Raw genomic sequence first — 16,174 nt, 5'->3', positions numbered from 1 at the left:
ATATTCCCATGCATGGTTTTGTGCAAAGCCAAATGCACGTTTGGTCTGATTCCTCTCACGTGTTTTGTAGTACAATTTTCCCTGCTACTTGAAAATGCTTCTAGGTCTTGGCAGGCTGAAAAACCTAACTTGGTATCGCTAGCACGTCAGCCTTATTGCATATTTAGAGCTCATAAAAAGTTTAACCTCTTAATGTAGACTATCTGGATCGAGGTTACAGAGTCATTTTCGTTTCAGTGTGGTGTGCTCTTTCATTCCACTTCCAGGCACACAGCTTTATGCAACGTTCAATGCAGCACCACGGCAGCCCAGCAGACTTCGGCAAGAGGCAGCACCACATGGCAGCCATGAAGTCATAAGTGACCAGCCAGCTGCCTTCGATGCTGCGCCTTTTATAACAAGTTTGTTAACTTATCGCCAAAGGCTGCAGCATCTCTGGAGAAAGAAACAAGGAGCCAAAATTCGCCACTTTGGCTAATGGCACGGTGCCTTAGATTGACAGCATGAGAAAAGTACCTAAAAAAGCAGCACACCAGGTGATAAAGCAGTGAATGCCATAATCAGCCCCATGTTTACTGGCAATGCAGCCACGAAATATGGCCAGAAATTTGAAGCAGTGGCTCGTGCACAATTTGTAAAAAAACAGGGCACAGTGTGACACGGTGCGGCACAATATTATGTCCGGATATGCCCTGGCTCTCTGCGTCTCCCGATGGCTTCCTTGAAGCAGCTGCCACTGTGCTAGAAATAAAGTGTCCGCATGTGATGAACTGTCTGGACCTTGTGCGTTCTGGAAGGCACGACGTTAAGGAGGTTGATGGAAAGTACATGCTGTCTGAAAATGGGCCGAACGGCTATTATGGCCAAGTTCAGCTGCAGATGCTGTGCACAGGCAGTGAACTCTGTTATTTTTACATGTGGAGTATAGAAGCTGAAATTGTTGTTGAAGTGCCTTTTGCACCTATGTTTGTGAAATCAAACTTGCCATGACTCCAACAGTTTTACTTCCGTGACCTCCTGCCAGAACTGGAAAGGCACCATGTGTCTGGACGGCTCATTATTTCCGCAGAATACTCAAGGTTCTGTGAACTTGGTGTTTGAAATGAGAATGCTACTGGAATATTCTTGAGTATTATCCAGTACCTCCTTTAAAGTGCGAGATACTGTATATCTGAAGTGTGCTTGCACAGTAGGGAACCCTGCAATTCGGAGGCAAAATTCTAGAGGCCCGTGTACTGTGCGATGTCAGTGCACGTTAAAGAACCCCAGGTGGCCGAAATTTCCGGAGCCCTTCACTACGGCGTCTCTCATAACCTGAGTCGCTTTGGGACGTTAAACCCCCATAAACCATAAACAAACCCTGCAATTCATGAATTGATTCCAGGTTCAAGACAGGTATTCAACAAGTTGTGGCCTAATTGTTGCTCTGTGTGATCTATAGAGCGTCAGATCTGCTCAGTGCCAAAACCATTGTTATAATCCATCTCTATGACCAATGCAGTTACATGTAATGATGTCTAGAGTTTCCACTTGTTTCGTGTGTGCATTGCTTATGGCCATTGTGTTCACCATTTGGGATATATGTGCAAATAAGTGCACATTGCATTGCTTGCACAAATGGCACAATGTTATTAGAAAGTGACCAAACCCATTTCAATGAGTGTAGCACCATAATAAGGCCTTTTAATTACAGATGCATTCATTTAGTTCCACAGTTATTGTGCATTCATAAACTGGAAAACTATGTGTGTGAAACACCTCAAGTTCAAATACCTTGCAGTCCAGTCAGCTGGGACAAGTGTTGACATTGCCTGCAAGCAGTACCAATCTAGAAAATGATGTGAAGTAAGGCCACGTGCACGTGTCCCCACATTTGCATTGTCGGTTCTTTGCTTCATATGCACATTGGGGATTAGAATGACCTCTTCTTTAAGGTATTAGTGACAAATTTCGAGTATGTGTAAGGTGCAATTTTTGAAATGCCAGCCACGTCATTGCATTGAAATGAGGTCCTTTTCAAGTTTCAGTTTGGAAGGCTACTGCAACATGGCTCCAGCCATATGGTACGGCTACTTTATTTCGTCCACTTTCCACACATACTGTTGTACTTGGTAGTGGCATAGCCAGAAATTTTGTTCCCGGGGGTGGGGGGCTTATGTTGCAGCTCGGCCTCCTCAAGTTGTGGCCTAATTGTTGCTTTGTGTGATCTATAGAGCGTCAGATCTGCTCAGTGCCAAAACCATTGTTATAATCTATATCTCTATGACCAATGCGCTGTTATGTGTAATGATGTCTAGAGTTTCCACTTGTTTCGTGTGTGCATTGCTTATGGCTATTGTGTTCACCATTTGGGATATATGTGCAAATAAGTGCACATTGCATTGCTTGCACAAATGGCACAATGTTATTAGAAAGTGAACAAACCCATTTCAATGAGTGTAGCACCATAATAAGGCCTTTTAATTACAGATGCATCCATTTAGTTCCACAGTTATTGTGTATTCATAAACCGGAAGACTGTGTGTGCGAAACACCTCAAGTTCAAATACCTTGCAGTCCAGTCAGCTGGGACAAGTGTTGACATTGGCTGCAAGCGGTACCAATTTAGAAAATGATGTGAAGTAAGGCCACGTGCACGTGTGCAGTGTCCCCACATTTGCATTGTCGGTTCTTTGCTTCACATGCACATTGGGGATTAGAATGACCTCTTCTTTAAGGTATTGTGAGCCTTCCAGGGATCATCTTCTTTCTCTTGTACACACCATCATCATCATCCCACGGCTGCGCTTGTGCCACGCGCCTTGGGTCCGCCATTAGAAAAACGCCAGGCACAGCCATCTTGCCGTCTCAGCCTATCCTTCTTTCACAAACGTCTTGCCGTCGCGGCCTGGCCGTCCTTCACAGTATTAGTGACAAATTTTGAGTACGTGTAAGGTGCAATTTCTGAAATGCCAGCCACGTCATTGCTTTGAAATGAGGTCCTTTCCAAGTTTCAGTTTGGAAGGCTACTGCAACATGGCTCCAGCCATATGGTATGGCTACTTTATTTCGTCCACTTTCCACACCGTAGGGAGGCTAATCAAGCATACTCTTGTACTTGGTAGTGGCATAGCCAGAAATTTTGTTCCGGGGGGGGGGGGGGGGGGGGCTCATGTTGCAGCGTGGACTCCTCACAGAATTTGTGGAAGAATCAAATGCAACAATAATAACTGTATTGCCATTGACAATGCTATTGTGTATTAGATAATGCTGCGCACTGTCTAGACAAGTGTAATATGTATTTTTTTTAAATAAAAGAATGTATTCGTATGTCTTAAAATCGTGGCAGACATGATTACAAAACAAACCTGAGCAGGGGACAAGACACAACAGGGAAGCAAACAGGACGAGCTCGTCCTTTATGCTTCCCTTCTGTGTCTTGTCCCTGCTCAGTTCTTTGTCTTGTAATCATGTCATACCATCCCCTTATCGTTCACTCGTGGGAGACATAACGAATACCAGTGCTTCCATGTTTTTGCGTGTTTAATAGGTAAAGAAAATATTACACGAAGTCTAAAACTATATGGAACCAGCAAAGCAGTGCATGCATGCCGCTGATATGAAAAACGTAAAGGCGATGAAATTAGCAAGTAGAGGACGAATATTTTAATGAATGTTTGTCGTTCAAGAACCTTTACATTTTTGTACATATGCAACGGGCAGGAAAAATTCTGAATGACGCTGTCCTTCGTTCCTGTGTACTACGCAGCAGCAGCTGTCACCGGTCATGTATTGCGAGTAATTGAACCGAAATTTTAGTCGCAACAGCGAGCCATCGATAGGTCCTTGAAAGTTGGTGCTAGGATGGGGCCCCTTGCGTTACATGACTCCAGGTGCACGGGCGTTGCCAAGAAATCCAACCAGAGTTAGCCATGTACGCGCCAAAATGTCTTTTCTAGTCTGAAAAACACCTGATGACAAAATCCTGAATGACTTCGGGCGCCGGTGGTTGTTTTGGTCAGCGGTGCGGGACAGTTCGAAAAAATTTCGGGAGTCGGGAGGGAGGGGCTGAAGCCCCGTAAGCCCCCCCACTTCCCTGGCTACGCCCCTGGTACATGGCACAAATCTACGCAGTTGTGGGCTCTCTTCTGGTAGCAATTAAAGGGCCTTTGAGATTGCAAAGCCCTGCACAAACAAGAATCATATCGCTTATCGTCTCCTTGGACTTGATGGGCAGGGCCTGCTTAAATATTCTGTAGGTTTTAATCCTGTTTATGGCGCGCTCCACGTGAATGCGCACGGAAGCTATCCTTCTCGTCCTGGTGACTTCCTCTTCACTGAGTTGTGATTTCCCTGCAAAATGACATATCCATGAGGCAATCGAGCCATTCATTATAGCATGTTTACACGATACCCTTACCTTTTGTGAACGCAGGCACGTTAAGCTTCACCCCTTGAATAATCATGCTTGTTGTCAGGGTGAAGCCTTTGTCAGCCATGACTTCATCTCCTGGGCCGAGATGGTCCTCCAGCTTGCAGTCTTTTGTAATATATTTGTCTGATGCACGTCCTCCATAAGCTGGAGACACATTATGTACCCATCCGGTGCTATGGCAATAAGGAACTTCACAGTATTGTGCGCCTTGTAGCTACTATAGGTTTGCGCCCTTGGCATCAGTTTTTTTGGCCGCTGCAGGTTTATTTTGGAGCAGTCAGCAATGCATGTTGTTGTGTCGTATCCGTTGTCAATGAATGACTTGGGCATACTGTTTCGGATTATTGATCGCGGTAGCCAAGTTACGACTTTTTCCATAACGGTGCACAGCACCGACAGTACACGCCTGAAAATGTTGCAGACACTCCCTACTGATATTTGAAATATTCTAGCCAAGTGCCCATAGAGAAGGCCAAGGCGCAGTCGCATTAGAGTGAGCAGCAGCTGATCTTCATAGGGGAGCACAGTGAAGAGGTTCCTCGACTCTACTTTCACTGCTGTGACCAAATTTTGGAAGTGTTTTACCCAACCCTGTATAAAAGACAGTCGTCTTCTCCTAACGTTGCAGCAGATAGCTGCTGTTTATTTGACAATGTGCCTAGACCACGTTGGCAGTAACTATGTTCATTGTTCTGGTCCTTCCACTGAGTTGAAGCAGTTCTCACTTGAGGAGATTGCTCCTGCATAGAAAGGAAGTTGCAAAAGTTACTAGCGCATGAAATAACAAAACAATGCACCAATACATTGGTTACAGTCTCGTGATTATCCAAAACTACACATGCACGTTTGCCAGAAATAGTCCTGAAGTACTTTCGAAACATCTGCATCCCACTAGGCCAGCTAGGCATAAGTTCAAGCACAAAAGTCATCAGCATGCCACATCTGCCGGAACCCTTTTACCTCCTCCCTGACTGGTAATAAGAAACTCGTTGGCCATAAACAAATCTCTTCTTATTGCAAAGAAAAAGGGGCAGTAAGTTGCCAGGTCTGCATGTTGGTGTGGATGGTAAACCTAAGCAGAGCTGCATTCCCCGACTACAGCTTGTGAGCTGCACATATTTTTGAATCAACTTTTGAGCTTCTTCTGAGCCCTAAGTAACACCTTAGAAGCTGAACCATAGGAGTACACATTTTAAATGCAATCCAGTAATAAAATGGCTCCTCCATTTCAAACTAGCGCCTTGAATTCTTCAGCTGTGCAGCAGCTATTTGTGGCCGCTTCGACTTCCATCAGCATGAACTTATGTTTGCTTTCATAGTGGACCCAACCCGCGGCAACAATGACAATTCAACAATAGACCACTCCTTAAGTTTCTCTACGCGTGCCAAAGGTTCTCTTCATAAAATTGGTAGCAAAATTGTTTCTGATGAGGTGTAAAGAACTGTGGCGCACATTGGGGACTGGCACTTCACATCATCAGAACATGATGGAGGATTGTGGAAAATGTGCTCACTAAAAAGCTTACGATATGATCTCCAGCAATACCTTTAGTCATACGAGTTAAAAAATCATTGCCTCCACATCACGCCATATTTAGCGCACTAAAAGGTAATCTCCATGAACAGAGATCATCCTGATTTTATTTCTTAAACCAATAAAACTGCTTGGCCCAAATATCACTTGGCAACCACCCTTTCATAAGTTCACATTTTGAATTATTTTCTTCTCTTGTATATGAATTTTAATTATGAAATGAAGCTCTTAATCTCTCTCAATTTCTTTGTGAGCACACTGCACCTGTCATGGTGAGTTGCTAGTGCCTTACATGAGACTTCATTGCTGTGTGTTCTTAGTGCGGATACGCTTCTACATGCTCTGCTCTTTAGCACTGGGAAAACGTACTGGCGCTGGCAACCTGCATTTTGTCAATGATACATATTTGTGCATGTCAGAGCTTGTGCATAATGAATGCAACCATTTTCCATCAGCTTCGATGAAAGCTTTGTACCATGGAGGGCACATATGCATGTTGCCACTTACCATGGAAGGTGCTGCTTCATCTGGGATCCTGTCATCAGCCATTTCTGGTGCTGCCTGAATAATAAAAAACAATGTGCATCGAGTATTGCTGGCAGTGTGATACTTGTCCTAGAGTGCACGCTTGTCATAATGCGTGCTGCTATCATCTTCAAGGCACAGACTAGTTCTACACAGGCTGAGGCACCAATCATCAGCATCTCAGAGACGCACTGTTATTGGATTTCGGGGAGGGCGCGTTCTGGGTATAACCGTCGGCCCTTAGCCATGACATTAACACTCAGAGAAGAGCACACAGCTGGAGGCAGGCAGGCACTTACCACGGCAGGTGTCAATTCATCCTCCGTCATCTCCTCGGCCGTTTCAGCAGCTGCCTGCATTATGGAAAAATGTTGTGCATTCAGTGTGAGCAGCAGTGTTATGTGCAGTAGCACCCAGTATGCTTTCTGATATGCAAGATGACCTTGGAGCTTTTTCCCCAAACATTTGAAGACCGGTATGGGAAGAGAACTTGTTTACCTAGCCGCAAATCTTTACATTTTAGCGCGACCTTACAAGTGTCGTCTACTAAACATATACAAAAGCACACGGAGAATGTTTACTACATTCAAGTCAGTGCGAAAGCACACATTTTTTTCTTTGTAGGAGATTACAGAGTGAACAATGTCGCATTTTTTTCTTTGTAGATTACAGAGTGAACAATGTCGCGGGACGGAGAGCTCACGGAAGACAGACAATGAACAATTTTGCTCGGGATTTGTACCCATTGGATTAGGGCTTACGCACTAAAGTCCTTGTTACCTCCATATCATAAATTGAAGCACAAGTGCTGAATATGTCACGGCACGTGCACTCTGAGCGCAGCCAACTAAAACAACAGATTGCAAATGATAGGAGTGCACTTGCCATAGTAGGTATTAGTACTTGGTCTAGAATTGCCTCCTCGGCCATGTCGGGCACTACCTGCATCGAAGAAAAATGCATGTCAACTGTTGATCACAGTACTAAGCACATTCGCTTGTTAGAACTAATGTGGAACTTAGTGCTACCATAGGCACCTGGGAAAGCACTTACCATGGCAGTTGCCACTTCATCTGATTTTGGCTCCTCGACCATGTCATCGGGTGCCTGTATCAATTCATATTAAAGTGCAGTTACCAATGTGTGGTTTTAATTCATTTAAAAAATGAAAAATGTGTTGCAGCATGCATATTTGTCGCCGCTAATTTCCATTATGCAAGCCAAATCCATTTTCTGGTACGGAATTCAACCGTTGACCAAATGCGACATATTTTACAGTGTTTCGCTTCACACTGACTACTTTTTATCTAATATGCACTAAGATAGGTTACAGATGGGTATTAGCAATTTAATGCATCATAGTGTTGGGACCCAATGTCTGATTTAGCGCCAGCAGAAAAGAGTTACAGCACTTCAAATTTTTATTACTATTTTATCGGTATGAGCATTGCATATTGATGACCAGTGGCCTTTTGGTCAGAATTATGCTTATGTTGCTATCTAGCACCAGCTCAACCATTTATGCAGTTCTGTGGTGAAACTAGCCTTTACACCTAACCTAGATGTCAATGCACTGTCAGTCAGGCAACCCACATTTTACTCTAGATGCACTGAAAGCTGGAACGTGTACTGTTGGGTGGATGAACAGGGCCGAATAAAATACCAATACACTAAGGTGTGCAAGTTACATGCATACATACAAGGAAGCAAAAATAAAAAAAGGGTATTCACCTAATGCTCTGTGTGCACTTATCCAGAAATACCTCTGCCTATGAGGCAGTGACATATCGGTATGTGTTGCAATGATGCACAAAGTCGGCCACCATGCAGTCATGAAGTGAAACTAGCCCTTGCTCCAAACTACACAATGGTGTTGTATTTCAAAGTTTCCATTCTGAACAAAGTCTGTATTTATTAGCAGTTCAGATATGCCCGCATGAGTATGAACTTCTCTCTCAGCTTGTATCACATAAAGCATTTAATGACGCTACCTTTTGGCACCTTAAGCGTTAGATGCTGACTGCGGAAGGAAACATTAGGGTGACCGCGTCCTGCCTTAGTGGATATACTGACGCAAGCTGTACTATCGCTGACAAATTTTTATGGGACTTGAGTTCTTGGAATGAATGAATGAATATTGAATGAAGGTGTTAAAGGCCTAAATGCCCCTTCCTCCGGTAGCAATATCGGGCGACTGGGCAGCGAGGTGAAGCTACAATAAACGTTTTTCCAAAAACTCTCATCCCGCAAACTTTTGTCCTCGACAGTACAGATAGTTCCTACTTGATATGCCTGCGCAACTTTCTACAAAAAAAAATGTTTAGAAGAGCTTTCATTTGCATAACTTTAGACCTAACAATGATTCCAAACGTCTCACATGGGCATGATTTAATGACTTAAAAGGGTGTAGCTGCGAGCAATCAATGATGCCATGACATGCACACAAATATGCTCCAGAATGTGAAAGTTGTGGACATTAAGTGGTATGCAAGGTTTTCACTTGCCAAGCAAGCCTCGTACTCCTCAAGTGGTGTATCAGTATCCTTATCACCAGACATGGACTGCACAAAAATAACAACTTTACCATTTAGTGCTTTCCTCGTAACCTGTGACATTTACATAGCCACATTCACCATGAATGCAGAGGCATCATTAAAAATGTCAATTTCACCCTAGATGGATAACTATGTGTCATTGCAGCTGGAGGAAAGAACTTGTCTGAAAAGAAGCACCCTCTGGTAAGTTAACTACGCCGAAACATAATACAAGCACAGTCTAGTATGTAAATTATGCACCCACGTACAGGAGAGGAAGAGAAAATTTTTCAGGGCATTCACTTAATGCTGCACGTGCACTTATAAACTCTTCAGCCCATGAGGTAGAGGCCTTTCAATGGTACTTGTCTGGCTATGAAACAGTGCAAAAAAAAAAAGGCAGGTAATTTCCGAAGCACATGAAAAAGTAAAGTAACGTGAGTCTGGTTTCGGCGATTCGCGATGTCGCTCAACTGCGCAAGCTCCAAAACCTAAACGAGCATGCCATTCTCTGTTTTCATTATTTCGTTTCGCCTGCACTGTAACAGTGAGAAGATAATAAACTTACTAAATCTGGGCACGCTTGCTCGCCAACGTCAGTTATCTGTCCAGCATCGCTGCACAACCCCGTCTTGGCACCAGTCGATCTCCGCATCTACAAAGAGGCACGGGCTGTCAAACTTTCAAAATGTACGTGAAATATGGACGTGAAACATCACAGCGTACCTTCTTCGGTTGCGGTGTGTGCGTCTGACTAGGCGGCGGCGTCCAAAAACCACCTGAAAAAAAGATGCTGGTAAATCGTCGTAGCAGAAGCGTGTGCGCTCATCTGGGTCGCGAGCGAAAGACGACGGAAACTTACTATCTTTTCGTAGCCCATATCCAGCATGGGGACAGCGTTTTCCTCCATCTTTCCTTCGACGAAGTGTCGCGAGCACAAACGGGAGGCTTCTGTCGCGTCAAAGTTCTTCCTGTTGACGGCAGCGATCCACTGCTGCCGCAGTGCAGGCGACGTGAGGAAACGATGCAAAGCAAACATATCGCATCGACACTCCTCTCGCGAAACGCTGTGCTGTGGGCACACGATGATGCCTAGAATGTTTCTTTTGCGCTGGTTGTTAGTGCAGCCGTAGACAGCGCAGTTCCGGCCATATGATTTTCGATTAGAGTACGACATAGTAGAAGCACTCCGCTTCAAAAACCGCACACAGGGCCGTGGAACCGCTAGGCAAGTTGGCGATGTCACAGCTCGGAGAGAGGTGGCAACTATGGTAGGATACCCTCAACACCAGGGACGCCAGCGCAGGCAAGCTGGTTCAAGGGTAGGCCGTGAAAAGGTGTATACAACCCTGCGGTACGCCATTTTCTTGGATGAATTTTTTTGAAAGCGTGCAACCTAGACGTACACGAGAGGAACGGTCAGAGAGGAAGTCTTTTACACAGTTTAGCATCCTGCCACGGATACCTAGATCCGCGAGGTCACGAAGAATCCCAAACCTCCAGGTGATATCGTAAGCTTTTTCCAAGTCAAAAAATATTGCCAGACAACGCTGTTTGTGTATGAATGCTTCACGGACTGTGTTTTCAAGACTGACGAGGTGATCGTTTGTACAGCATGCTTTTTTAAATCCACATTGGTGGATATCAAGAAGTTTGCGCGATTCAAGGATGAATATTAACCTAATGTTTAGCACACTTTCAAAACATTTATCAACGCAACTCGTAAGTGCTATTGTCCTCTAACTACCAGCCGAAGTTGGCAGTTTTCCAGATTTCAGGAATGGGCACAACCACGGCATTTTTCCACACCTCTGGCATTTTTCCAGACTGCCATATGTTATTGAAGAATTTCAGAAGAGCTTCTACAGCATCTTTAGAGAGGCGTGCAAGAATTTCATAAAGGATTTCATCTGGGCCTAGTGCCGTCTGTTTGCCGGTCAAAAGTACTGTACGGATTTCTTGTAGTGTAATTAATTTAGTGGAATGTCCATTTGCACTGCCACTGGTCGGCAGTCGTTGTTTTTCAGTTGTGTTGTACTTTAAAAATGATTGTGTGCAGTGAGGAGCTAGAAACTGTGGAGAAGTGATCCCCTAGTTTGTCGGCCTGTTTGCTAATGCTTGTTTGTCTATCCGGAGATGTTAGGAAAGGAAATGTGAAAGCAGGAAGGCTGCCATTAAGTTTGCGGACTTCTTCCCACATTTGTTTTGATATAACTGAACTATTTATGGACGATACATAGTTCCACATGTGGCCTTGCATAACCAGATTCTTCGCATCGAGAATTCTTGAGCGTTTCCGCCCGATGGCAGCCAACAGATGGCAGGCCGGTCCAAGAATAAGAATGAATCTGTTGACTCCGCATTTACAGCAGTCATTTGGATAAAAAAAATAGGAGCAAAGACTTTCCGATTTTCCCTCATACGTTAATTTGATGCTTGCATACGCTCTTATAATTATCATCCTGCAAGCAACATAATAATAAAATGTTAGCAGTACTGCGTAGGCACGGGCAGGAGAAAAACCACATTTGGAATTCATCAGTGTCACGTCAGTACTGTTATATAAGGATGACTCCTTAGTTTCAGGTGGCTCTTGATGAAGTTATGGTCAGCTATGCATAGTTGTGCTCACATGTATTTGATGTGTACAATGTTTGACATTGTGCATTTTCCTACAATTGACTTGTTAGTTACATCTGTTTTGTACTGCTTGTAATTTAGGTAGAAGTTTTCATCTAGCATAAATTCATTCTGCTTGAGGTATGTACTCTTAATCCAGTGTGCAAGTTTTCGATTTTTTCTTTAGATCATTCACAGAGTGAAAATGTGAGTGCCGTGATTGACGAGGTGGTCTGGGAAGGAGACGGTGTCACTCAGAATGTCAACTCTGCAAGTAAGCATACATGCATGTTACCTCAGGCAAGCTTTAGCCTTCAATTCCTCTTGTAGTTCATTTGCAGATTGCAAATCATGATTCCTTGGAATTTGTGTCCTGCGTTTGATTCTAAATCGCGAGGTTTGATTTTGTGACCACATTTTTCTTTGGAACAAGCATCCAGTAGGTGATTGTTCGTTGGTGGTCAGAGTGAAAATGGGCATTTTTTAAAACAATGTTTGTTTTGTGATGGTTATGTCTGATATACCCAATGAAGGGCTCCACTGTTGAGCATCCAAGCACTGCTTGTAACGGCTTGTTTCTAATCAATCTGGCACTGTGCTTGCATAACTGTAGGAGATACTTTTAATGTATGTTTAAATACAACTCACTAATGATCTAGTCCTGTCTTTGCTACCACAGGAAACAATGTCTTCATCCCTGTATCCTCTTTTTCTAGTGCACAGTCATTCCATCGGCACCATAGCTCCTGTGGTGCCGCTTGCTGTGGCTTTGCCACTTGTCACACCACCTGTCGCCCTTCCGCGGGCTGATGTCGCCCCTTCTGTGCCACCAGCTCGGCCAATGTCAAAGGGTATTTATTTTGGCTGCTCCAGTGTACAGCGAGCTTGCATGCTTGTTCACTTTGGCACAATGTAGCTTGAGTGCCTTATTTTGTAGCAGCATGTGCCTAGCAGAATGAAGCTATGCTTCAACACCTTGCTTTTGATTGTGCCACATACACTAGCTCTTAAAGGCTGTTTACTTGAAGCCCTCATATTCGTGTGGAGCAGAATTTCTGCAATCGACAGTTGATTCTTTGGATGAATTTCTTGCAAGCAAATGTTTTCTCATCAGGAGTTCAAATGTATGTGATAAGATCCTGTTCCTTAATTATTCATACATTTCATGGCATGGTGACCAAGCACATCTGGTGGTCGGGAGTGTAATAGAAAAAATAAAATGGCAAGCAATTGCCTGTCGTGTTTCACATTAGACAAACCATATTGTAATTGCATAAAGGGGAAGCTCGCTTATTCAAGCTTCATTATTTCAAATTGCTGGCTAATTCAAGCGGCATGACTTGGTCTGTCCATGCTTCATTCAAGTATATGTCAAACATAGCCCATTAATTCGAACACAAATCGGTTCCGCCAGCAATAATTCAAACTTTTGCCACTGCACCTAGGCAGCCTGGGCACACAGCGAACTGTGAAATGCACCCGTGAGGCTTGTGCAACCTCTTCATAGGAGCTGTGGAGGAGGTAAAAATGGCATGTGTGGGGCCGGAGAACACAGATGAACCAGTGTAGTTGTGTTGGGTTTAATGGCACATATGCAGCTAAGGCTATCATGCGCCAGGCTCAAGGTACATGAACACTTTTCTGTAGGTGGGAGGAAACATGGTTATGTAGAGGACTTAAATTGCTATTTCGTTCTGGTAGTAATAAGAGAAAGAAATTTTAAAAATGGCTAAAAATAAACGCTTTCAAGAAGGTCAGATAACCTCAGTAGCCATCCTTGGCTGGGCAAGGATCCTGAGGCTCCCAACCATTCAAATAACCACCTCAGCCCTCTTTTCATGGAATGAGAAAATGGGTGAAATGCATCATATTATAAAGCAAAGCTGTGGATCAAAATTTAGTTTCTGAAGAACACCTGCTTCTTTAAAAAAGCTAAAAACGGAAGATATGTTAACAATGGCATTTTCGCCTAAAAGCAGCGCTGCGTGTAAAGGAATGTATTATAAAACTTCGTAAAGTGCTTATTTCTTAGTTTTTCGAGTGTTGCACAAGAGAATAAAATATGGTTTATTGTTAGTTCGTCTCCACATCTTTCACAACGAGGTTTGTCTTGTTTCGTTAGTAAGAAATTATGTGTAATGTGTGTATGTCCAATGCGGAGACGACATAAAATTACTTCAATAAATCATTCCTGGTGCCATTCACCCAGGACAGGTTTTACAAAGTGCAGCTTGTTGTTAACCTCGTTGTCCCCCAAGAAGCCTGCCATTTTTCTTCAATTTATTCTGGACTAACTTAATGCCGTCCTTATGTGGTATGTTTACTGGTTTTATTTTTGCATTAAGGGCAAGTGCGGCGCTTGCATCAGCCCTCTCATTTCCGCTGATGCCCACATGACTGGGAAACCAGCAAAACTTTATTGTATGTCCTTGTGAATCAACTCGTATTACATTACGTATTATGTTTCCTATTAAGGGTTCGGTTGCATTTCTGGGTTTATTGCTGTAATTACGCTGAGGGAGTCACTGTAGATAACACTGTTCTGTATGTTTTTCTTCAATATTTGTTCTACAGCTAGAGCAATGGCGTAGCATTCTGCTGTAAAGATTGAAGCGCACTGAGGCAGCCTGGCTACTTTTTCCCATTTCCCTTGCACTATCGCGCTCCCTACATAGAGTGCTGTCTTAGATCCATCTGTGTAGAAATCTGTGCAATTCTTGTATTTTTCACTTACTCCAAGAAACTCTTGCTGTATATATTCCAGTGGGGTATGTCTTTTTTGAATGTGTGTCACTGCTAAATCGCATACACCAGGAAACAAGTACCAAGGTGGCAACCTATCGGGTCTCTGGGAAACATCAGGAAGTGCATCTAGTATGTTTATTTCTTGGCATATTTCTTCAAAGCGGAGGAGCAATGGTTTTACAGCTTGAGGTTTGTTGGTGAACAGTGTTCTGGATGGGCATTTTGTAACTATGGTGTAACAAAGATGTTTCGGTAGCGACCTTATTTTCAGTACGTATGCACAGGTAAGCATTGTTCTCCTGTTGGTGAGGGTCGGTTCATTTGCTTCTACGTGAAGGCTATTTATGGGTGATGTTCTGTAAGCACCAGTTGAAAGGCGCAACCCGAGGTTTTGTACTGGATCTAGCTTTTTAAGGTATGATGGCCTCGCAGACCCATACACTATGGATCCATAGTCTAACGAAGAGCGTACTAGAGAGCGATAGATGTGTAATAGGCACCTCCTATCGGATCCCCAACGCTTCCGTGAGAGTACTTTGAGTATATTCAGGGATTGGGTGACTTTCTTTTTTAGGGTGTTTATATGTGGTAGAAACGTTAGCTTTTTGTCAAAAGTTAAGCCTAAAAATTTGTGTTCTTGTTTTACTGGAAGTGTGGTGTCGTTCAAGTGGAGGGTGGGATCAATCTGCAGTCCTCTCTGCAGCGAGAAAAGAACCGCAACAGTTTTCTGTAGAGAAAACCTAAATCCATTTCTGTCTGCCCAAAGTGCTAATTTGTTCATTGTGAGTTGTAGTTGTCTCTCACAAGTTGCCAGGCTAGAAGATGTGCACGCAATTTGAAGGTCATCAACGTAGACCGAGTACACAATGAACTGTGGAATTATACTGGTTAAAGAATTCATTTTTACTATGAACAATGTAGTGCTTAAAATGCATCCCTGAGCAACGCCGTTTTCCTGAGTAAAATTAATTGAGAGGGTTGCGCCGAGACGAACTTGGAAAGAACGGTTGGATAAAAAGTCGCTCAAGTATTTCAGCATCCTCCCGCGGATACCAAGCTCTGCCAGGTCGCGAAGAATCCCGAACCTCCAGGTCGTGTCATATGCCTTCTCCATATCGAAAAAAACTGAAAGGCAGTGTTGCCTGTGTATAAAGGCCTCTCGGATTGTGTTTTCCAGGCGGACTAAATGGTCGATCGACTATGGAACATGTTTTTGTAAAACCACATTGGTGGACATAAGAAGCTCTCGGGATTCTAGAATAAACATTAATCTAATATTTATAACACTCTCAAAAGATTTGGCAATACAGCTTGTAAGGGTTATAGGCCTGTAACTGATAGGGGAGGTTGGTGGCTTTCCTGGTTTTAGAAATGGAACAATAACGGCTTTTTTCCAAGCAGCTGGTATTTTCCCTATTACCCATATTTTGTTAAAAAATTTTAACAGAACTTCTACAGATTGCTCAGATAGATGGGACAGCATATCATAATGAATCTCGTCGGGGCCTGGTGCAGTTTGTTTACCTATAGACAGTACTCTCTGTATTTCTTGAAGCGCAATCAAATTATTGTAAGGCTCGTTTGTACTGCCTGCCATAGGGAGCCTTTGTTTTTCGGTTGTGTTTTTGTATTTTAAGAATGTCTGTGTATAGTGGGAAGAACTAGAAGCTATAAAAAAATGTTGCCCCAAAATGTCTGCTTGTCCTTTAATACTTGTCTGAATACCAGGATCCGTCAGCAGAGGAAGGGTGAATGGGGAATAGCTGCCATTTACTTTTCTGACCTGCTCCCACAGTTTTTTTG

General features: G+C 43.4%; 1 protein-coding gene and 1 pseudogene across 4 annotated transcripts; both read right to left on the bottom strand.

Annotated features, from left to right (window-relative positions):
• Positions 1 to 3,782: 3,782 nt before the first annotated feature.
• Positions 3,783 to 4,993, bottom strand: LOC144129618 (uncharacterized; annotated as a pseudogene). Its single transcript, XR_013313923.1, has 2 exons — positions 4,400 to 4,993; positions 3,783 to 4,332 (listed from the first exon to the last, which is right to left on the bottom strand). The product of XR_013313923.1 is annotated as an uncharacterized LOC144129618 (transcript).
• Positions 4,933 to 10,184, bottom strand: LOC144128103 (uncharacterized). Of its 3 annotated transcripts, XM_077661182.1 has the most exons (8): positions 9,870 to 10,003; positions 9,734 to 9,786; positions 9,576 to 9,662; positions 7,527 to 7,580; positions 7,355 to 7,415; positions 6,773 to 6,822; positions 6,456 to 6,509; positions 4,933 to 5,154 (listed from the first exon to the last, which is right to left on the bottom strand). In XM_077661182.1, the coding sequence occupies exons 3-8, from the start codon at positions 9,660 to 9,662 to the stop codon at positions 4,996 to 4,998; spliced, it is 465 nt and encodes a 154-aa protein (XP_077517308.1). In that variant the 5' UTR covers positions 9,734 to 9,786; positions 9,870 to 10,003; the 3' UTR covers positions 4,933 to 4,995. The 3 variants fall into 3 exon arrangements, with proteins under 3 accessions (XP_077517308.1, XP_077517310.1, XP_077517309.1); XM_077661184.1 differs by lacking the exon at positions 7,527 to 7,580; XM_077661183.1 differs by lacking the exons at positions 4,933 to 5,154; positions 6,456 to 6,509; positions 6,773 to 6,822; positions 7,355 to 7,415; positions 7,527 to 7,580 and adding an exon at positions 8,881 to 9,034 and having other exon boundaries at positions 9,870 to 10,184.
• Between the last annotated feature and the right edge of the window lie 5,990 nt (positions 10,185 to 16,174).

Source organism: Amblyomma americanum, chromosome 4 (genome assembly GCF_052857255.1).
Source record: "Amblyomma americanum isolate KBUSLIRL-KWMA chromosome 4, ASM5285725v1, whole genome shotgun sequence".
NCBI classification, from domain to species: domain Eukaryota; kingdom Metazoa; phylum Arthropoda; class Arachnida; order Ixodida; family Ixodidae; genus Amblyomma; species Amblyomma americanum.
This window is presented reverse-complemented; position numbering and strand designations above follow the sequence as displayed.

Excerpts from the sequence above, each read along its gene's own strand:
- LOC144128103 (XM_077661182.1), bottom strand. The coding sequence starts at position 9,662 with ATGCGGAGATCGACTGGTGCCAAGACGGGGTTGTGCAGCGATGCTGGA. Across the intron at positions 6,823-7,354 it reads ACTAATACCTACTATGGCAA|CTGCTGAAACGGCCGAGGAG; the intron begins GTGCACTCCTAT and ends TAATGCAGGCAG. Across the intron at positions 5,155-6,455 it reads ATGAAGCAGCACCTTCCATG|GAGCAATCTCCTCAAGTGAG; the intron begins GTAAGTGGCAAC and ends CTTTCTATGCAG.